The sequence below is a fragment of the Anser anser genome (assembly GCF_964211835.1).
Source record: "Anser anser genome assembly, chromosome: 13".
NCBI lineage: Eukaryota > Metazoa > Chordata > Aves > Anseriformes > Anatidae > Anser > Anser anser.
In genome coordinates, this window is record NC_139734.1 from 15,985,031 (window position 1) to 16,007,734 (window position 22,704).

A 22,704-nucleotide genomic window follows, 5' to 3' on the forward strand; every position below is an offset into this window, starting at 1 on the left:
TGATTGCCGTCTGTCAGCAACAGGCAATCAAGCTTAGTTTGAGGGCGAAGAGATGGTATGAAGACAGAAGTACACAAAGCTGAAATTAGGCTGAACCTACAAGACCTGGAGACTGATTTGCTGTATGCCATTGGTGTGCTTTGATTTCAGAAGCTGCCTGGAATATGGTATTGCCCCAACCCACAAGGTAAACTGTCTACACAGATGTCCATTATTAGTTCCTTTTCTTCATTATCTATTGCACACACTGTGACAAGTGAAAGCAACTTTTTTTTTTTATAAGAGCAAAGATTTTGCCTCTCTCAGCAATATTGCATTGTACCGAAACATTGAAAAAGATAAACCAAATCATATCTAGGTTCAAGAACATGGCCACAATTTCCTCATATGTGCCAAAGATGAAGAGCTTCACCCAGCCCCATTACGAACCACTACAAAGATGGCTAGCTTGGAGATTAGCAATAAAATAAAATGGAAACAGATAAACTGGGCTAATACAGCTCCAGAATTCAGTGCAGACAGGAGACAGGTGGAGCATCCAAGGAACAAGGACAGGTGTTCTTGTTCCAGAACAACTGGAAGATACAGGAATAGGACATGTTACAGAGGTTTCAACCAACTGCTGACAATTGATTATGCCCTCTCTGAGGCATGCAAGACATTTCTCACAGTGTGCATTGAGAGATGGACATCCTGACTGCAAAGATGGATGACGTGACACTGAAGATGCATATGCAACTCATAGTAACATTGACATTTGACTACAATATCTGAGCTTCCTTCTACAGGAACATATGCTCAAAGAACCATACCATAAATGAGTTCTTCTGGTGACTAATAGTATTTCACATCCGACATCACGTAGTGTCAGGAAGTGTCTCAAAAATCACAGATAACTGTAGCAGCTGAGGAATGCACAACAGGAACTGTACATGCAGTAACGTGCAGCAAGCATATGTTCCCACTTACCTTATTTCTGAAGGATTTTCACCCTCAGTACTGCCCACTGCCTGTAGTTTAAACTCCAGAGATCCCACCTTTTCCTCTTAAGTCTCCCCTAAGTCCTTCTCCACAGAGTAACGCCTGCAAGACCTCATCAGAAGGCTCTCCCAGACTCTGTTCTGGACATGGCACATGGTGTTCTTCCAGTAAGAGGGACAGAGGCTGTGCTTACTTGGCACAATGAAAAGGACTAGGAGACTAATTGTTTATCCAGTATACGCCTCTCCTTAATCTACCACAGTAATTTCTCAGCGTGATACATTCACTGACCACTTTTTCCCTGAGGCAGCATGTTCACTGGAATCCACACTGAGGCAGCTTTGTGAGAACTGGCTCTCAGACAGAGATGTACCAATAGTTGATTTCTTCCCACAAGCAAGTTTCTACACAAGCAATTAGAAGAACTATTGAATGGATTGAAAGACCTTTGTATAGTTTAAATATTGACTTTGCAAGCCTCAAGCTAACAGATCTCTCAACTATTATACCTGAAGTCCAGAAGGCGAACAGGATTTCTATTTTTCTTAAAGTTATACTATAAGCAGTAATATTGAAAGCTCCTGACTTAAGTCTTCAATCACCAAGTTGAATAAACCGACTATTGCACTAAAATCCACTACCACATAAAACTACTATATAAGTAATCATGTAATCACTATATAAGTGATCACAGCTTTCACCTTATAGCATCCTTATCTCCAGTGGTCTGTCTCCTGAATGAATTATTTCATCAGTTTTAATATATGCTGGAGATGTCTTCAATAAGAGTCTCAGTCATGGAGATGCACTCACCTTCTTTGGTCTTTGTGCTAGCTGCTACTGCATCCCTGTCCAAGGCTGGTGAAGCACCTTGCTCTTGTCCCATTCCTTCTGTGCTCTTTTCCTTTGGTTTGCTCTCTGCTTCACTCTTCTTTTTGGTAATGTTTATAACACCTGGTGTGAGAGGTGGACGTTGGATGGGTGCTGGTTTAGAGACCGGAGTAGGAGATGGTGGCCTTTGTTTTGATATACTAGGTGAAGGTGGGCGAGTCTTTTGTCTGCTGAAGTAAAGAATATTTTTCAGGGATAACAGCAAAAACCTCAAATACGCAACAGAGGACAGTGGTCTAGTTTGTATTATGTACCTTGTTATTCAGTTAGTTTGTATTATGTACCTTGCTTTTAAAAATAAATACATACACAAATACTGTTGCCTTCCTCATAAACCTTAAACAGAGGATTCTGAAATACCCTGGGCACCTGGGCTAACATCCAAACAGGTCTTTTAGACCAGTTCTGCTTTTACTCCATGTCAAGGATAAACCTTGTGATTCCAGTCTAAGGAATTCCTACCGTAATACAGGTATACTGACTTATTCAGAAGCTCGCACGCTTCCTATTGGTTTCAGTGCAAAGATCGTACAAAAAAACAGGAGTATTTTGTCTGCACAAAGGAGACAAAGGCTTAAGTAAGTGCTGCATTCCTCAATGTGCAAAAAAAGAGAAATCAGACCACAAGCGAAATCCTTGTGTATATCAACACGGTGTAGCATAGGTCATCTGAATTCTAACAGCACAGCTTTCTTTGAGACAGGAAGCAGCCTTCATTTTGTTCTGAATAAGCTATTTAACCAGGACACATACCTAACTGTAGAAGGTGATGGAGGACGCTTCACCAAATTAGCAGGAGAAGGGGATCTTCTACGGGCAGACACAGATGGTGAGGGAGGGCGTCTTAACCCAGAACCTGGGGATGGTTTTTCCATCTCTGATTTCTAAGAAGATATGTAAGAATAAAATAATGCTCACTCTAGGATACATTAAAGACAGGGTAGCTGCTACCACAACAAACATACAACTCCTCAAAAACATGTACTTTACATTTCCTTTATGTTCCAAAATACAGACCCAGTCAGTATGTTACCTAAATGAAACTTTAGGAACCAGAAGAAGAAAACAGCTTGCCATTAAGATACCAGAGAGACCAAGGACCATAAAATTCCAACTCAATTTCAATACTATGTTTTTGAAGCACACACTATCAGACATCTCAATAACAAAGCAGACAAATCCTGAGCTGTTCCAAACCCCCGGATTAATACAAACCTAATTCCTGTGGATTTTCAACAAACCTGGGTTGAATCTGGTGAACTTGCATCAGATGAAGGTACAGAGGGCTTCAATCTGTCGATGCTACGACTGCGCACGGGCACTTTAGGAGTTGGGACTGGGGAACTGATGGAACTGGCTGAAGCTGAACGAGGACAGAGGTGAGATTCTATAAAAGTTAGGAATTTGACAAGACAAAACAAGAACCAAGTGCACAGCATAAGAATAGGAGAAAAGAGGAAAAAAGAAAGAAAGAAAGATTGTGTGTGTTAGAAACCATACAGAGAAACATCACAGGAAGTGCACATTGCAATGGGTCATGGACACAGACACCACCACCACACGATTAGTACTTTGGAAGCAACAGCACTAAGAATAAAACCATTCTGAAAGCAGAGTCTGAAGTAGATAAAAATAAAATGCTTTTCCAAACATTGCCTAAATTTGCAATACACCAGTATTACTTTCATTTCAGTCAAAATGCATCTCATCACAAATACTTCAGAACAGTTTTAATGGCTTAGCATGATTCTTTACAAGTTCTTCATTCAAATTTTAAGTACATTCCCCCCATACTCATGGAGGAAAACTTCCTTCTTTTCACAACGTACTTACAAGGCAGCATTACCTTAGGAATCTGAGAATTACTTCACAAACTTTTCTTGTGAAATAAGCATTTATGCAACGGTATTTTATTCTGCTTTGCCTCTCTGACCCCTTTATTACTATATATGTGCACCCTTTATCCACGTTAACAAATCAAATTTAAGTGGCGTAAAATAAACATATAAGAGAGAAGAGTCAACTGTTAAACTAAAATAGCTTTTCTATCTTAGGTGTCAATCTCTTCACAAATAATACAATATTGAAAGAAACTATATCTTCTAATTACTTCTTTTACTAAAATAATCATAGATGGACAAGCATACATATATGTAAAAATCTACTTCTGAAATTAGACAAGTGATTCTTCTAGAGTATGAACAAATTGTGACAGATGCCAGCACTTAATTTTGTAACTTTATGGAAAATACATTTTATTTTTATATTTGCAGCATTTGTGGAAGGAGAACTGCATTCTGTTTGTGCTTAGTTTGTGCTAAAGCACAGGTAGGTTTCTACCAAAAAGAAGAAAGTATTTCTAAGTAAACTGATAAGAATGTAAAAGTTATCTTTAATTCAGCAATAGTGAATAAGTCACATGCTGTCAGTAATGGTGAAAAAGATGGTATTTCCCCACATGACATGATCTGAAATATTCATGGTAAAATAAAAGTGGCACATAGATAGCTGCGCAAAAACATGACCACTGACTATGAACCAAAAACCTGATTATTACACAAGGGGAGCAGTGCAGAAATGTTGCCGTTAACAAGGACCAAGTTAAGTGGCATAAGATTAAAAAAAAAAAAAAAAAGATGGAAGAATATACTAAAGAAATGAGCAAAACTGGGAATGCAAGTTATAAGGTAAGAGAGGAGAAAGGACTCCACATTGGTTCCATACAAATATTTACCGGGGCATACTTAACACCAGTAACAATTGTAAGATGCGGAATGCAGCTAGGCCTTCCTTGCAACAGAACATGATGTAGAGATTCTTTTGCTAGTACTAAGCTGAGCCACTGTGTGAGCTTACTAGCTCAGTCTGGAGCAGTGTAAAATTACTTGGGCCAGACAGAGTTTCTCCACTATGTTCTCTTTCTGCTATGCCACTACTCCTAGTCGTCCTGAGTGGAGCCAGCTCAGGGCTCCTGCACTTACGTTAAGACAACCCCTTTGCCATGTTTGTACAAGAGTTTCTCCCCCTAAAGAAATTTAGGCCTTGAACTTCTTTCAGCCTCCTTTGAAATGATATATATATTTATTCTTCCCTTTTGTTAGTTTCCTAGCACTGCTCTCTGACTAGTATTTCTCAGATTCATTTGAGTATACACCCAAATGCAGATCTCCAAGTCAGTTAAAAAAACAAAAAAGGAAAAAACAAAACAAATATCAGAATTTTGGTTCTCCACAAACCAAGTAAACCGGCACTGTTTAAGTTTTAAAAGCCAGTGTTTTCCTCTGGTTTTACTAAATAAACATGGAACATAGCATATGAATAGGTTGTCACTGACCAAAGAAAATATTGGATAAATAATATTATACATAAGCATACATTAACTGTCTGATTCAGACTGAAACACAGCAGTTAGCAACTATCATGTTAAGCTCTTGCTTGAAGAATGACTGCAAAAAACTTTCACTTTGCTGCCCTCCTGTTACCTGAGGGATCTTGTCCATCAGCCGATAAGGTAGCAGCACTTTTACTCCTAGCTAAGGATGCCTGTGTAGGGGCGAGGAGGCGACTGATAACGCTACTGTCCAGAGGACTGACCTGGGAGCGGCGAGCTAAATGATGGGAACAAATCAAAAAGGATCCAACATGAAATCATATAATGAAAAAGACAAGCAGTACAAAGCAAAGGAGGTTTGTGAGCATTGTTGCAAATCATAGCAGTTTTAGAAGAAAAACACTGAAGTCATGGAGAGAGAAATCCAAACTAATAGCACAGAAAGAATAAACACTGCAATCTCTTATGCTGCACTTGTCCTCGGCTTGCTTAATACCAATCCATTTAATACATAGAGACAGATGCATACAACAGGGATGAATGCTGAAGTCAGTCAAAATATGAAAAGTTTTTGACCCAGCTCTTCAGAGCTATACACTCTAGATTGCAAGAGAGGTTATTCTGACATAAACAGAAGGCTTTCAAGCCAAAGTGAATGGTTATCATCAGGCGTCATTTGCACAGACAAATGGACAGCACTCATCATTCTCTCAAACAGGAAAGATTCTGAAAAAGAATAATGTTTTTTCCCACTGTTGGCAACAGCTGCTAAAAAGGAAAGTTTCAGAATTGTTAAAGGGAAAAAAAAGAGTTAGAAAAGTTGCTAGTCTTCTGCTTTAGAAAGAGCCCCTAGAAAAAAGAGATATTTGTAACCTAGTGGGGAATACACAGAACGAAGGAGACTGAAGTGAAAGCAGGTTTCCCCCATCATTCGCATGCAGAAAGTTTAGACCAGCAGCGGGACCAGAGAAGTTGCTATTAAACTGAATAGTGAAAGAGAGCTTAGAAAGCAAAAGTAACATTTAACTAAGAAGTGAAAACATCACTAACATTTTTACCGTATCTTACATTTAATCCTACCAGCTTTCAAATACACCTCTCCCTCTCCTGAGCAGAGACTTTCTGCAATCTACTCAGAGCACAATCTAACAAAGTCAAATCCTTCTTACAGCATTTTTTTTTCTGCCCCAAGTTAGAAATTCAATCTTTACTATTTACAATTTTATCTTTACCACTGGACAACTAAAAAGCCCTTAAAAAGTCCTAGAGATTTAACAACCAAAGGAAACTAGTGAAAGTAAGCCTATCCAAACTTTACTGTGAATGTTTTTTAAACGAAATATTGAGCTTTATGAAACAACCACCTGTTTTTTCTTCCTTTTTCACTTTTTCTAGTTCAGGAGAGGAATGGGGTTTACTACTCATTCTATTCAAAGATGTGCTCCTCTTCTTTTCTGTTCCTCCTGGAGACCAAGCGTAAGGAAGATTATTTTTAACATAGTATTTATATATATATGATTTTCTAAATTGTCATTCTCATGCTTTGCTTTTGCCAAGAAATCAGCTAAAAACACTGATCTATCATTATGAACCAGTAGTTTCTTGTAAGTGAAATGGTTTGGCTAGCATTTGTCTATTCTGCCCCCCGCCTTCCCCCCACACTTTTCAGAGGAGTAAGTCTGGTTTATAGGAAATCACCTAATATCTGGCACTGGAACGTGCATAACAATATTTATGCCACAGTGCACAGACCACATCTACAGCACTGAACGCATGAGTAAAAACCCAGACAATGAAACTGGGACATGGTTTAAAGTCAATATCAAATACCCCGTCTACCGTCTCCCAGTTCTCAAAATGAACTTGTTTCTAGCACCTTTCTGTTCCACCTGTGAACCTTTGAGTGCTGACTGCTGAGAATGCAGAGGAACTTTGTTATTCAGCCTGTTTAATGAGGCACTTCGCTTTGTGGTACCTGGAAGTGAAAGCGCATGGATTAATTTTGTTGAAAAGCCTAAACGGTCCCCTCCAACACCAGCCCCACTTCCCTAATATACAGAATTGCAATTAAGTCACTTCCTAGTACAGATCCTTCAGAAGCAGGAAAATTGGAACAGGGAAGAATCAGTCCATATATGCATATCTTAAACTCCTGTACATTGCTTATCACAGAGACATGATGCCAATCTTAACAGACCTCGTTTGAGCTACTCAGATCATCTTTGTAGGCCTTTCTGAATAAATAATTTTAAAAGGCCTCTGCTCACATTATCAATGAGTAAGAGACAGAAACAAAGTGTACACAGCTTAACACAGCTGAAGAAATACTCCACTGATCCAGGAACAAGCTCCTTTCCCTCATTTATGCATTCTGCTCCTCCACCTTCCCAGACACATACACACGGCAGAAGCAATTTGGTCAATTTTGTGACCATATTTTCCTCTGTGATTTGAATTTAGTCATCATTCACCAAACAGGCATTTCTTCTTGAGCACCAGACCAGGAGCACAGAATTGTTCTAACTTGCTGTGGTGATCTAAATCCGTCAGTAAGTCACCCTTTACATCCAGCTAATCCAAGAGGTCACAAGTCCTACCCAAATTTCTTCCATTTCAAACCACCTGAGATTTTTTTCTCCAATGCATACAAAGAGTCACAAAGGATTTCATAGTAGACAGTAAGTTTGGAAGCAATCCCAATTAGCTGATAATTACTGACTTCCTTTGTTAGGTGCTTAATTTCTACTCTACAGCCCTGTTTCTGACTCATACCCGGGCTGAACCCTGCAAGGCACATTATACATAAATATCATTTCAGATCACAAGCAGTCTGCAGTGACTCAGAGAGACTGCCCCTGCAGCTATGCCAGTATGGATATATTCACCAATTCCCCTACCAGGCAAACAGTGCATGAATACAAGTTTTTCTGCTGCATCACCTTCCAACCTGAACCAGCAAACATACTGTTAGCCATGTCCATGTTAGAGATTTTTCTAGCACAGCTCATTTGATCAAATGCTGTAAGACTGACAGAACACTTCAGTGTAGACCTAACTGAACGTGATTTCGTATTAAACAGCTCTTGGCTTATTAATACTTTTCATTACCTTGGGAAGAAACATTTCGGTTACAGGCAGGCTCCTATGAAACACAGAAGAGATTCCCACAAGGAAGTCTCATGCTAAAACAAGTTGATATGTGCTAATACAAATCTTTACTTTCCTAAACAACAAGCAGATTAGTACAATTCTTTTTTTTTTTTTAATTAAATAATTATTTTCTTTTTTAATTGGAGAAGGCAGATCATTAGGATTTACAGAATGACCTTGACGTTACGTTCTGGAAGGTCTGTTTCACATTTCCTCGCTACAGGGAGTGTATACATATTGGGATGGGGCAGAAGGGAGGAGGAAGAGAGAAGACTGAAACGTTTAAGCTTGTCAGAATGAAAAAAACAGAGATCTATCCCATCCCTCTAGATCTCTGTTAAAACTAGTCAAGTGACGCACATTTTAAATGCGACACACTGCAGCCAGGAACTTCATGGAACCTACATTTTAAATCAAAAATGAGATCGGAAGCCACAGAAATTATAGAGGATCTCAAGAGCACAAATGCTCTCAGAAACCCTTTAAAAATAAAATTAAAGGAATTAGCTGTCTTGCAGTCCACTTCTATTCCTTGACAATCGTTAACACGGTAAGATAGACTTCAGAATGCTTGGAAGCAGTGGTGTGCACTAACAGTTTGAGAAATGCATAATTTGTGTATCAGTATCAAACTTACACGTCTTTATTGGGCTAGAAAATGGCAGAGCTGCAGTCTATGGCTACAATCATACTAGAACCCCAGGTCAAAACAAAACAACCTCCTCCCATCCAAAAAACTCCCAGAAGTGTCAAGAGTTTTTTATCCATTCTCTTCTATATGGTTAAGGCAGAATTCTAAGATTAAAAAGAAAGTGTGTCTATAGAGTACAGGACCTGCACAAAAGAAAGATGCCAAAACTAAGCTGATTTTTTCCTCCCCACAGACAGACAAATGACTAAAGCTGTCTAACAAAATTTAAACTTTACTTTTGTACTATTTTTAGTTTACTGAAATTTTAGGATGTGATTTAACGCATGCAACCCCCTAAAGATGATGGGAAATGATTTATGAATCAATCATTCACCAAGATTTGACTTTAGTAAAATGATTACAGAAATAAAAATAATAATAATAAAAAAGACAGTAATCTTTACCGTTACTCTTCTCCTCTAATAGAGATCACATCAACTGGGTCAAAGCCCTGAACAGTCAAGCTGGATTAACAAATTGCATGAAATGCATTTGAGATCAAAATATGAAGTGAATTACACATCAAGGGAGGAAGAGGAGTATCATTTGTCCTCATGTCTCCTCCCCAAATAACAGTTAAGCAGTATACCTGCTACCAGCAGGAACACAAACACTTACTTCGATCAGAAGCATTTAAAAGTGCTGCAGATGATGATAAACGCTTATTCATGACAGCTTCCGTTTGTTTGAGGTTTGCAGTGGAGGTGGACCGCTTGCTGGCTGTGTAAAAAAGTGGTTACTTTAGAATTCATCTTCATACCTGCAGAGGAACCTTTCACATTTTCCTTGGAGACAACTTTGGAAGTATTACATCCTGAAAGCTATCTCAAGTTTTGTTTAATGAGAAACAAAAGTGTTATTTTTGTTGTTGATGTTTGTTTGTTTTCCTTTGATTGTACTTGATACAATTAACACCAGTTGTAACATGCAGAGGAAAGGCATTCAGTTTTAGTACAATAAAGCATAGATTTTAAGCATGTGTATGCAAACAAGTTATTTTTAAACTCTCTGCTCCTAACACAAAGACAAAGGCTACTGAGGTTGTGTGTTGTTACTACATTGGCAAGACAGAGAAGTAACAAAAAAACGGAATAACTGTAATTTCCTTCTTTGTAACTTCCACTCAGGTATGTCAGAACAGTTATTCATTCACTAGTTAAGAAAAGCAAAACAAAATAAATGCTTTTGGAAGTATAAAACCAAGTCCCAAAGGAAGTCAAGAAAGCATTCTTATTTCTGATTATTTCTGAAGGGCTCCTTTATTTTAGAAATTTCCTATTTCTTTTTTCTAAAAGCTATTCCTTAAGTTCATGTTTCCAACCAGCTTTCCAACTCTTCTGAAACAACTACACCCTGAGACATTAATTAATTCTTCTATATGAGTATACAAACACACATACACACACACAAAATCACAAACTCACACGGCAAAATTTTAAGTTTACCACAAGCCAGACAAAGACCTGCTTTTTAATTTCAAATAATGATCTTTCAGGATGAACGCTACTCCAGAGCATGAAAGCCTTGAAAAAGCATGGATCTATTGCTATGGAAACTCAATAAGTAGAAAATGATAATTCACGCAGAGCATTATGGACTAGCATAATAAACACGAAAGTTCTGTACATCTAACACAAATAATTGATTGTGCTGGTATAGTGGACTGCAAAGATGATTAATGCGAACTCATCAGTGCATACGAAACGCCAAAGGAAAAAGCAGCACTACTCACCACAGGGGGCAGCTTCTTTTCCCTTTGGCTAGTGTGCTACAGCAGTTCCTTACAGCAAGAGCTGGGGCACAAGCACTCCTACGGACAGCCCTACCTCTACTTTTGATCCATGTATCCAACCCAGACTTCCTGAAACACCATGAGCTAAGGGTCTCCCTCTCAAAGCAACAAATGCGAATCCATGTGAAGTGAAAAACACCTTTTGAAGCTGAATCTAAAGAAATGGAAAGCTCTTGTCACAGTGAATTAAAAGGCAAGTCCCCATGGGGTAAGAGAAAAGGGAGTTTAGTCAATCTAGTTAAGAAACAAAATCTGAGCTTAGATGATACTTTCCTAACGTAACAAAAATGGTATTTTGTGAATGAAGCCTGAGTACTCTGATAACTAAAACAGCCTTGCAAGGTTTCATATACAAAAACCAGAGCTTTTAATTTTAGTATTTGGGTCTTTCCAAAGGGAAACACTCCCCTCTAGTGGCTGATTTGAAAACAACAAACAAACAACAACCAAAAAACACTCGGCTCCTGCCTGAATTTAAGCACACGCGAGTCAAATGCCTAACATCGTGGAGATACTTTATATAAATAATTTCTCTTTGTTCAAATTAAGACTTCAGCACCTACCAGAATTATGAGCTTTAGTCAATCACCTACCGAGACCCAGAGGGCTGAAAACTAAATCTTGCCTTGAGAAAAATTACACTATGCAAAATACTTCTTTTTCAGCAAGTTTTCAGGTTCTGAAGGTGAACTGTGCTGTTTAGTACAGACAAGTGATGAAACTGCTGCTAGAAGACTCAAAAGAAAAATGTACAGTCTATACGTGACTGTTCAGATAAAAAACACAATTGACACGTTGACTGAAAAAAATCAAATTGGTAAAGCATAGTCATACAGATATTTGAAGTTTCCTTTTTCCAGAAAAGTTTACTTTGCACTAATTGCCTAAAATTGTTAGAACTCAATGCTTTTTTGATCAATACATTTGAAAATATATGATCAGAGGGCCTCATATTTTTCCCTACCTCAAGCACAAGATTGCTTCTGAAAACCCCAAAGCTTTGGACAGTTCGCTATTAAAAAAAACAACTTTAGAAGACAGACATGATTTTCTCAAGTAAGTTAGTCTGGTAACATAGGTAAATATTTCTGTACTTTGATGGGAAAGTTAAATTATTTGCAACAAGGGACTTGAACTGGAAAAACCATATAGCATAATTCACGTGGTACCAAACATCTGGTTTTTAACGGTATGGAAAAACAAATTAGCAACAAAGCCAAAGAAAGAACATGATTGCCATGCATCAAGGTTAGCAATGGGGAAAGGAGCTATGGAACATGGTATCTTACAAATATCCCTGAGAGAACAGCTCTCAACCCTGGCTTCCAACCAAGTTTCACTGAGAGACAGAGGGTGCTGGAGCACTGCCTATCTGGGGTCGCATAAAATTAGGCTAAACAAAATAAAATTATCTGTTTTGTAGCTCCTCCTGAGTTCCTACAAGGACAGGGAATCTATTTAGAAAGGGAAAAATCTTGCAACCCAATTTCTATTCTAATAGCACAAGTCTCCACTTCAAGCGCACCTGAATGTCTAGTTTTGCTTAGCAGTCATCACTAAACCTCCCTCATTTATAAGGGCTCTGTTGTCAGGGATGCTTTATTACACAGCCTTGCCATTTTTCTTGGTAGACCCACACCCTGCATGTTTCATCGTAGCACTGACAGCAACGTCATTAATGCAACATTAGACTCTAGGGCTTTCATCAATTTTTAAATTTCAGACCATCAGCGGGGTATTTGGTGCAGCCTCAATGAATCACATTCTGTACATAATAGAGAACGCCTGATGGCTGGTGAAATGTTCAGTTACATGGGGTTTACTTTCAAGAGCGTGCTATCTCCATCACCCACAAACAGTGCTTTACCAGTCAACATTCCTAAATATTACCACCGGCATAGCTGGTTCATGGAAGGACATGACTGATTTCTTATTTTATTTGCACAGCAACACAAAAGACAAGAAAGACTAGCATATAAAATAAATAAAGAATATTTGAAATCTGCCCCACAGTGTTTTTCATTTCGAGAAATGGAGATGGAGACTTTAATCCCAAATCTGCCACAGAAATTGATGATGGAAAAATACCCTACAGAAATTTGCTTTAGACATGCTGTCAGAGCAGGTGCGTTACTCAGCCACAATGATGTAATGCAGCAGAGCTCATTCCAAACTCTAAAAGTAATTGTTTTCTTTCCAGCAATTATATAAATATAAGGTGAAAGGGATCAAATAAAGATTATTTTCTTCGAAAGCTGGCTGGATTTATGTATCCTATATGTTTTTTCTAGATTTTTAACAACAATTAAGCAATGAGCTCCAGAAAGTTAAGAAGCCAGGGACAATCCTGAAACGGGAATAAATATGAAAAGAATTAATTAAAAGAATTAATCCAATCATGACTTCATATTGTCCAGCCCAGGCAAGACAGCTGTATGTTTGAAATCTCAATCTAAAGACTAACAGAAATTTAAAAAAGTGTGCATAAAAGTGCCTTGGTCAAACACTGCATTATCTGTTTATTTCTAAAGTCAATTTTTTCAGAATTGGTGCCAAGTTATTCAAATGATCTAATGTAGCAGAACATACATGTCCTTCCTGTTGCTACTTCATGAAGCATAAGGTACAGCTTAAGTCTTCATTTTCACATTAGGAACATGTTTGTTGGAAGACTGTTTATTTGTAACATGCTTCAGCAGTACTGTGATTCTAGTCTTCATGATTAAAGGGACAGACAGGACTCATTTCCTCACTTAAATTAGAAGAAAGCCAAGGCATTACTTTATGTTGGTTATAAAGTTTAGCTTTTAAATTAGAGAAGGTAGAAAAGAATTCAGGAGAAAAAAATAATGCTTTCCTAAATACCCATAACAAATGTGATATCCTACATTCCAAGTTCAAAGACTTTTGGTAATGTGGAATATGCTATCTGGATTTATATATATTTATATATCTTTAATATATATAGATAATATATATAGATATTACATATAAACATTTTTATATATCTAAGGAACACATGTTTAACAGGTAAAGCAATACAGTGAAAGTGGCTAATTTTGAAGAAAATCAGGGGTTCATGCTGTGCAGAGAAAGGGATGAGAGAAGTTTAAATAAAATACATATGCTTGTGCTGTGTTGCCAGAATAAGCCACAGTAGTTAAATCATGCTCACTCAGACTTTCATTGCATTTTCAATTCTCATATTGTCAGCATTGCAAGACAGCTGTGTTGAATTAGTAACGCTGTGAGCATGCACAGATTTTCAGAATTCAGATTTAGCTGGGTCTCAGCTGAAAGCTGTTGTCTTAAACTACCTACACGAAATAATTTTACTTATTAAACATACAGACTTCACAAATATATCAGTGATTCAAAATGTTTCTATGAATGGCTCACTCTATACACTGGCAAATACCAGAACTACAATCAAAATACATTAAATATATAGAATTACATTTAGACAATAAGACATCTAGTTTTGCGAAGCCCTACGTGGAAAAAGAATCAAACTGCACATAGGACCCATTGCCTTTTACAAAATTTTAGCAAAAATCATCTGATTTTACAAGTATTTTCAATCGCTCATTAAAAAAATAGAAAAAGAAACCACAAAACAAAAAATAAACTAACCCCACACTTTTTGCAAAGTAGGAAACAGTGAAAGGGTTCAAAATTTCCAGTTTTGAAAAAAAGCTGACTACTGAGTTAATTTATTCTCAAATACAATCCTTTAAGAATTTCTCTTCTCCTCCCCCCATGCTGCATCTAGTCATCTTTAAAAACCCAAATGCACATATCCTCTCCCTCAAAATTCCCTCAGGATGCCACAACTAAAGCTGTAGTTTAATTAGCTGGGAGGGATAGTTAAAAACGTAGAGGACTGCTTTCCACTTAGGGATCGCATTTGTTGCATAGCTGGCCAAGATCCAGGAGAAAATCTACACGGAGATGGTTTTTCTTAGTTTTAGAGAAACAAGAACTCAAGTTTAAAAGATTAGTAGCGAGTATAAAACAAAAGAAAAAGAAAATTTTAGAAATCAATACCACCAGTTCCAACTTCATCTGTGGTCTGTTGCTCTGTGGAAGAAGAAGGTTCATAAGTTACAAGGTCAAATAATAAACAATGCAAGTCAAGCAAAAAAAATGGGGAAGTTGGATATCATGATTATTTCTATCATAAGCACATTCAAACATGTTTTAAACAAACACTTAAAAATTAACATTCAAGCTGGCAGAAAAAGACACTACTAAAACAAAAGTCAAAACACACTCAGCACAATTCCAGCAATTGAGAAGATAGGCTGAATTGAGGAGTTTTTGGCTTTACTTTATTCCTGGACAATAACTAATTTAAAGTTACTTATTGGCAGGGGCCTTCCAGCTGGGCAGTACATGAAAAGATCTCTCCCAGTGCACCCTTTCAGGACAAGTACAGACAGGAATCTTTCCCCCCAAACCTACCTGCGGATCCTGTTACAAGATCCAACAGAGGAAAAGATGCCCAGGTCTCTACGAATAGTACTACACCTGCCAGTGTTCACACTTAATATTAGCCATGCTAGAAAAGGTGCTACTTACCTGTTTTGCTCTCTGAATCTGGTGTTACAGACCCTCCCCAGGACCATCTCTTTTGTCGTGTTTCCAGTCGCTGACTCCGTTCCAAGGTACGATGCACAGCTGCTTCATATCGCTCCTATTATTAAACAACACCACTATGAAGTTATGTAACTACAAAGCACAGCTATGCTAAAGACAAAATACAGATTGTTTTTTTTTTCCAGCAAGATTTAAAATGTTTTATTTTGTTGCAAAAACTATCACACAAAAATGTTAATGACAATTAACAGTTTCAAAAGCGTAAACATGATTAGATTGAGTGACAGCACAGGTAATCTATTTTACTCTTTACTTAAAATAGCCATCAGATTTCCTGTTCAGTAAACAGTACTACTTATTTTCTAAACAGGGATGAAGCCCAAAGTGAACAAAAAAAATTGCTTATTCTTTATACTATTTATATTCTTAAGTTATTTCTAAGAGATGCTTGAAATTCTCCATTATAAAATACCAAGAGTAAGTATAAGGTTGTTTGTCAGAGAACTATATGAACACTGGTCCAAATATTAACTGATACTGACATCAATAGATGCACAATGAAACCAGATATAGCAAGATATGAAAGCAAAAAATCTGCAAAAAAGATTAACCAGCTCTAGACTAGAGCGATCGCTGCTGACAGGATGAGGAGTACCAAACAATGCTGTCTTCTGCATCCAGGACTAAGAACTGCTAATGTGGGAACTTTAGCTATTGTGTACAAAGACAAAATGTAATCATGCTAGACCATTTCTTCTCCACGATCAGCCAGGTTTCCATCCACGTGTCAACAATAGATTTCTTTTCTGGAACAGTCATATCCCAAGCGACCTCTTGAAGCAGTATTTACTGCCGATACCTTACAGTAAGATGCCAAGGGGACTTATTATCCAAATGTTCCTCCCTCCTGAGGACGTAAGACTTTCACCTTCTTTCAGCACCATTTCACAACACAGACTGACACGGTCACAGTGTAAAACAGACAAAGTAAACTTGGAAGGAAGGAGGAATGGAAGGAAGGAAGGAAAGCAGCATTCCATATACTGACAAAAGATAAAATGAAATAGTGTTGTTTTTTTTTTTTGAAACATAAAGCTTAGTTGTTGCCCCCCACCCCTTGTTAAACAAAGCTGAATTAGAGTTTACCTAACATGCCTAAGCATCTAGTCTTTACGTAATCTGTAGATGAGAAGGTATTTGCAGTGTGGTAATTCTTGAAAGCCAGAGTTAAAGACTTCGCTTTATAAACAACTGAAAATCAGTTATCAACTCAAGACATCGACATAATCAGTTGCACAGCTGTACAAAATAATTGAGTAATTGTTATAAGACAGGTATCTCAAGGGTAGCCACTGCTAATTGTCTTCAAGACTGGCTTAGACAGAGAACCACTTATTTTTTCACATTGCTCGCTATTGTGTTTCTTCCTCTGCATTATCTAAGGAAGGTGATTAACTAAATGAGACTTGGCTAAAGAACCCTACAAGCACGTGGCAGAGTATGTATTTTTGATGCACTTCTATCTGGTAAATTACGAGAGAAGATGGTATCTTGCTGGCAAATACTGCCTTAAGATAGCTTCTTTAGAAGCAATTTTTTTCAGGTGTGAGAGTCCAAAAGTCAAGATCTGTTTTCCTTTTCTGGTTGAAAGTAAGGTTTACAGGTCAAGTGCACACTATTTTCTTACCTCCCTGATTCTTCACATATCTCTATGTACAAGATCATCTTCCTCCAGGGACCAATTAAAAGACAAGGTTAAGATCAATCGAAAACTCATCGGCTAGTCCCTTCACCACTCACCACAGTGGCTACTTAAAACATACCTATCGTCCTCTAAATTTCATGAATAAACATACTGTAGGCTTAGGGGAAGCACCTATTGAAGCATAAGGGATGTTTGATGCTTAAAGTAGTAGCCTGCAGAGATAATACCACACTGGACTCCAGTCAAGGCCCACCCCAAACATTTCTGCTTGTTCTTCAGCAATGTAAATTATTCCATGAAGTTCAAACGGAATATCCATCTGAACACACCCAGAAGCTGATTACAGATAACAAAACACCAGCGTAGAATACTGCCAGTCAAAAAAAACCACCACAAAATCTATTCCTAGAACAGCATGACAATAGCTGGACTCCAAGGGGACATCCAGCCAGGCTTACATCCTCTTCATCAATGACCACAGCAAGCTCTTACAGCTAGCTTATGAAAGCATGTGTGTGTGTTATGCTTTTAGTGCTGACACACCGCTTCTGGAAATCAACCCTTTCATAACTTGCAACATATTTAACATGCATCAGCAGACCAACTCGTCAAAGGGGATGGCACATAATTATGTATTTATTTCTGTTTTCAGCTTCTATGAAGCTAGCAACATGCTCCACAAGTTAAATACTGCTCTGCTGGTCCATGTGCAATCAAAGCAAAGGCAAAGGGACAGTCAATTAAGAACAGCTGATACAAAGTGCAAAGCAGTAAATGGTAAGTACACAGGTAACATCAACTGCACAACATATGGTAACAAATTATAATTTAGGAGAACTAAAAGAATGTGAGACTCTTTGGCCACAGCTGGGCTCCCAGAAAGCAAGACACAGAGCTGAAAAAAGTTTAAAACCTGTCACCCATGCTAATTTACAAATGGGATCTATTAAGTGCACCAAAAAGAAGCAACATATTTAGGAATATAGAGTGTTTTTTTTTTTTTTTTTTTTTTTTTTTTGTGAATGTGAAAAATAATCACTAGCCAAACAGCAAACACAGCTCCCAAAGTCCAGAGTTCCTCAGGTACAGTTAAAACTAGGCCTGGGATGGGGATGGAGGACATGTGCCCACTGTACAGATGTGTAAAATGTTTTTACATTCCAACACACACAGCATTCCCATGACTCTATTTTTCATCATTCAGAGCATAGTAAGAACATAATGTAGGAGCTCCTATAAAACTACAGAACTTCAAGACACAGTACCTTTTCCTCTTCTATTTTCTGTTTTCTTTTTTCCTCTACTGCTGCCCTCCGTTGTTCCTCTTTCTGCTTTTGTTCTTTTAGCTTTCTCTGCCTTTCTTCTAACTGTTTTTCATACTGAAGTTTTGCTTTTCTCTCCTTTTCAAGGATTTGTGTCTCTTTGGCAGCTGTAAATTTTTAAGAAAAAATTAAAATCAAACTTAACTATTCATTGATATTACAACACGGATTACAGGCAAGAGACTACCAAGCAAAATTATCATCCCTTCAAACTAAAACACATAGCAAGTTCAGCTAGCAGTGCTGGATGACACTTCACATGATGACAGAGATGTCTAATTCTGTCCCCAGGATGGCAATGGATTTGAACCTTTTCTGCCATTACACTTCGCTGTCTAGACAGGAATGCCAGGATATGTATATAAACACTTTCCTTGCCATCATAATAGTGAAATCTTAATAAGTAAGTAGTAAGTTGAGTATCAAAGGGCGGAATTTTCTGTTGCAATTCTCAGTTTTTTAGAATAAAAGATACACAGAAAAGATGTAAAGCGTTGGGCAACAACACAGAAAAACGCTGCAGATACTGCGTCTGACTACAAAATAGTTATGTCACTGTTCTCCACAGCCTCCACCTAGATACAGCTGTGCAGAGCTTAACAAGAAGCTTCACCTCCTCTGACAAAAATCTAGCGGCTGAATACACAGTAGAGGTAGTTTCTGCGGCTAGACAGATGAAATGAGCTTAGAGACCAGATAATTATATTAACAACGCATTGGCATTATCTATGGACAAGGCCCCCAAAATACTTCTGAATTTACGTACATCCCAGTCCTGTTCTCTCTTCCTGTTGGGATAAGACAATCATTCCTGTTCTGCGTGTCTTTGATCACACATTAAGCAACACAGACATGCAGGCCAGAGTAAGCCACTGCTCCTCACCAGCTGGGAGACTGAGAACAAGGACTGCAGGGCATACCGTGACCCTTTCATCCCTTGCTTCACATATATAAGCTGAGATTCACATCACAAACAGCATAAAGCTGGGCAAGAGTTTTACTCTTCTCTAAGTCTCAGATTCTTAGCTAAAATAAAGCATATATTGCTGACACTTAAATCCACGAGTCTTTTCAGCATGCTAAGAAACAAGAGAAGCAGTGTTCAAGGCAATCAAGCCATTCAACTAGCTAAGCCCTTTTTGGTTTTCTCTGAATCAGTGTTTCCCAAACCTCAGTCTTCAGGGCTACAGGAAGAAGCTCTAAGATAAAGGTTATCATTTCAGAAATGTTTTTGCTGAGGCTTCCAACAAGAAGTTGGCTATATTTGCCTGGTGGTCCCTCGGAACTGGAAGGACAGAAGCAATATACAGTTTGAAGAAGCCAAAAATCTCTGTAATATTTTCCTCTCAACTCTAATTTTTCTCCGTTCAGGCTCACAGATGGTCACTGAAGCAACACCAAGGGCAGACCTGGTTGGTGGTCTCCAGCAAGCTGAAAAAAGTGACTAAACAAGGAGTAAGAGAGTGAGTTATCCTTTTATCACAAAGATTTTCAGAAATTATATTTCAAATGGAACAAGAAAATACCATGTTGCTTTTCCCGTTCTTCTCTACGCTCCCTGGCTAGTCTTTGCCTTTCTTCTGTTCTTAGAGTGGAACCGTCTATCACTGCCAAAAGAAAAATTGAAGACATGTAATTGTCAGTTATTTTGAACACTTAAATCTAAATAAAGTAGTCGTAAAGTCTTTCCTACGGACAGGATTATGGAACATCCTGACAGATGCATACCACCAAAACACTGCACATTTTATATAGAGATTAAAGATCTCAACTGGAAAACTAAAAAGAGGCAGAATACCCTCCCCTTTCCCCTCCCTCACTACAACTGATCCTTTTTTAATGTGCAGCTGAAAGTATGCACAAGATTAAAAGGCCCACTGTGTACAGTCTAAAGAAAGCCTGAGCAAACATCAGACGTTGTAAGAACATACCACTTATTCCAAATTCAACTCTGATCCTTATTCCTGCACATATTAATTCCCGTGATCAAGAAATACAGGAATCTAGGAAAACTCCATCTGGGAACAGATAGTTTATGCATCATGACAAATTCAAAGTGCTGCAGGATAGCTACTTTGCAGGCTAAGCAGAACCAAGACTGCCTGAGTCTTTGTAGGTATAAAAACTTGAATTTCAGCCAGAAGCGAACTGGTAAGCAAACCAGAACATGAAGAATGCATTTATCTTCATTGTTATGTCCTGCTGAAATGATAGGCAACTTCAGCGGCTGAACTCTGAGAGCGCTGAGAACAAAAAGCCTGTCATCAGAACTAGACCTTCAATGAATCTGTGAACCATCTAAAAAAGCACTTCATGCTCTAATCTCTACTAAGGAAAGAGCATCGAACTTCTTTTTAACACCCCCCCCCCAAACCCAATACTTCACTAAGAACAATGACCAATAATCTTACCTGGTTTAGTTGCTGTCTTTATGTTTATTGAGGTCTGGACTGCAATAGGGCTAACACCACTTTGGCTTCTTCTTTCTTCTGCTATGGCTTGGGCTGCAGCAACTGTGAGAAAGAATCATTCCACATTAAGAAAATTTCTACAACCCTAACTCATGAAATAAATACATGAAATAAAAGCATCAAGTTCTACTTGAGGCTGCAGATTCTTTAATTTAATAACTAACTTGGGTCTGCTCATTTTTTAAGAAGAAACAACTTTTCAGATGAGATTTCAGAGGTGACACAGCTTTTATTTGTAAAAGCAACAGAGACAAAAGCTTATGTTTTACAATGCATAGGAAAGGACTACACAGTTTCAAAAAAATCAAACTTATTTAATAGTGAACTATTATAAGAGAAACAATATTTAGTAAAGTTATGAGTCTGACTTACACTTAAGCACGTAATAAAAACTCTTTGCTACTGCACTTGTGTTTGCAGGCTTAAACAAACATAATAGACTGTTAGCAGTGATAGAATAATATTTTGATGAGACCCAAGCAGGAAGAAGTTTCTAAGCATCTTTCATTATTTCATGACATGAAACCGAAAGTGAATTAGCTGTATAAAGTAAGCCATTAGGAATGCTCACATTGTACTTCTGAAATTGGATCTTCAAAAATAAATTTTAATTATAAATTAGATTCCAAAATAGTAATTTGAGCAATCGTGGAGAGACCAATTCACCTTCTCTGAGTTCTACCAAGGTGAATACAGAGAACTGCGGGACTATGGCTCCCGGTTAATCATACAGAAATTGAATGCTGGCCATATTAATTTCACTAAATGACAAAAGCCATTAAGAAGTCTGGGAGACTATTTACTGTATCACTTTTCACAAATCTGCTTTATTTTGGTATCCCTTTTCACTTTAATTAGTGATGTTTAGGGCCTGAAGGCGAAGTGTTGCAGGGAGGGGAGCAGGGAGGGCAGGCTGCGGGACAGACAGCTTTACCCCACTGTCCTGCCCAGCTTTGAACGGGACAGTCTTTACACCAGCGATGCATTTTCATCAGCATCAAGTCACCTTGGCTGACAGATACAGGGAGATCACCTGGGGTCTTTCAGAAAAGCTTAACTTTGGAAAAAGCAAGAGGAAGCACCAGGCAGCACCAGACGGTCAGATTTGCCATCAACTCAACATTAAAAAGTAGAAGTTAACGCCTGTTTTAAACAGAAAGGGTAATCCACAAAGTAATTATAGTTTAAACCATAACACGGAGGACGAATAGCAGAATTTGGTGTTATATTAAAAAAAATATTATAATATATATATATAAAAAAAAAAAAAAAAGCTTTGTCAATGATCTCAGGCTTTCCTTTAATAGAGGAGTGCAAACTGCAAAAGAGGAAGGAAGAGCCTCTCTCCTCTTCATGTATTGCCATGACAACTAGCTCTGTCATGGTAATAATCCTCCCTAAGGCTGTGCCCAAGAACAATCACCTCAAAGTGTTTAATCCCATGTGATGTCAGTGATAAATGCTGATTACAATACTTATTCAGCAACTCTAAATTGTCACCCGCAGCTGTTGCCATGTCTTGAATTAATTTTTCATTGCAGCCCCAAACAAAAGTCTTCCTCAATTCTACCCAATGCATCTCTGAGGCTCTTTTCAAACAAATAAGAGACCTGATATAACGCGACATGGTAAGATTACCAATTTGCAAAGATGAGAGCTAAAACAGGGCACACTGTAATTTCACCACATAGACAGAAAGCCGGGCAAAAAGCTGATTTTGTGAGTACTGCACGTCACATGGACATGAATCTAGCTCAGGTCACCAGCCAGA

General features: G+C 38.1%; 1 protein-coding gene across 9 annotated transcripts in view; it reads right to left on the bottom strand.

Moving 5' to 3' along the window:
• MAP7D3 (MAP7 domain containing 3) overlaps positions 1 to 22,704 on the bottom strand; it is a 48,433-nt gene that overhangs the window by 13,644 nt on the left and 12,085 nt on the right. For 2 of the 9 annotated variants that reach the window (XM_083796703.1, XM_083796701.1), the window contains exons 2-13: positions 20,874 to 20,975; positions 19,989 to 20,069; positions 18,406 to 18,569; positions 15,418 to 15,532; positions 14,884 to 14,916; positions 9,663 to 9,764; positions 7,080 to 7,178; positions 6,568 to 6,666; positions 5,355 to 5,480; positions 3,114 to 3,259; positions 2,626 to 2,756; positions 1,795 to 2,042 (exon numbers count right to left, since the gene is read on the bottom strand). In XM_083796703.1, the coding sequence (XP_083652829.1) occupies positions 1,795 to 2,042; positions 2,626 to 2,756; positions 3,114 to 3,259; positions 5,355 to 5,480; positions 6,568 to 6,666; positions 7,080 to 7,178; positions 9,663 to 9,764; positions 14,884 to 14,916; positions 15,418 to 15,532; positions 18,406 to 18,569; positions 19,989 to 20,069; positions 20,874 to 20,975 (1,446 nt within the window). The remainder of the gene's footprint in view (positions 1 to 1,794; positions 2,043 to 2,625; positions 2,757 to 3,113; positions 3,260 to 5,354; positions 5,481 to 6,567; positions 6,667 to 7,079; positions 7,179 to 9,662; positions 9,765 to 14,883; positions 14,917 to 15,417; positions 15,533 to 18,405; positions 18,570 to 19,988; positions 20,070 to 20,873; positions 20,976 to 22,704) is intronic. The other 7 variants (XM_083796708.1, XM_083796707.1, XM_083796704.1 and 4 more) reach the window with 6 other exon arrangements.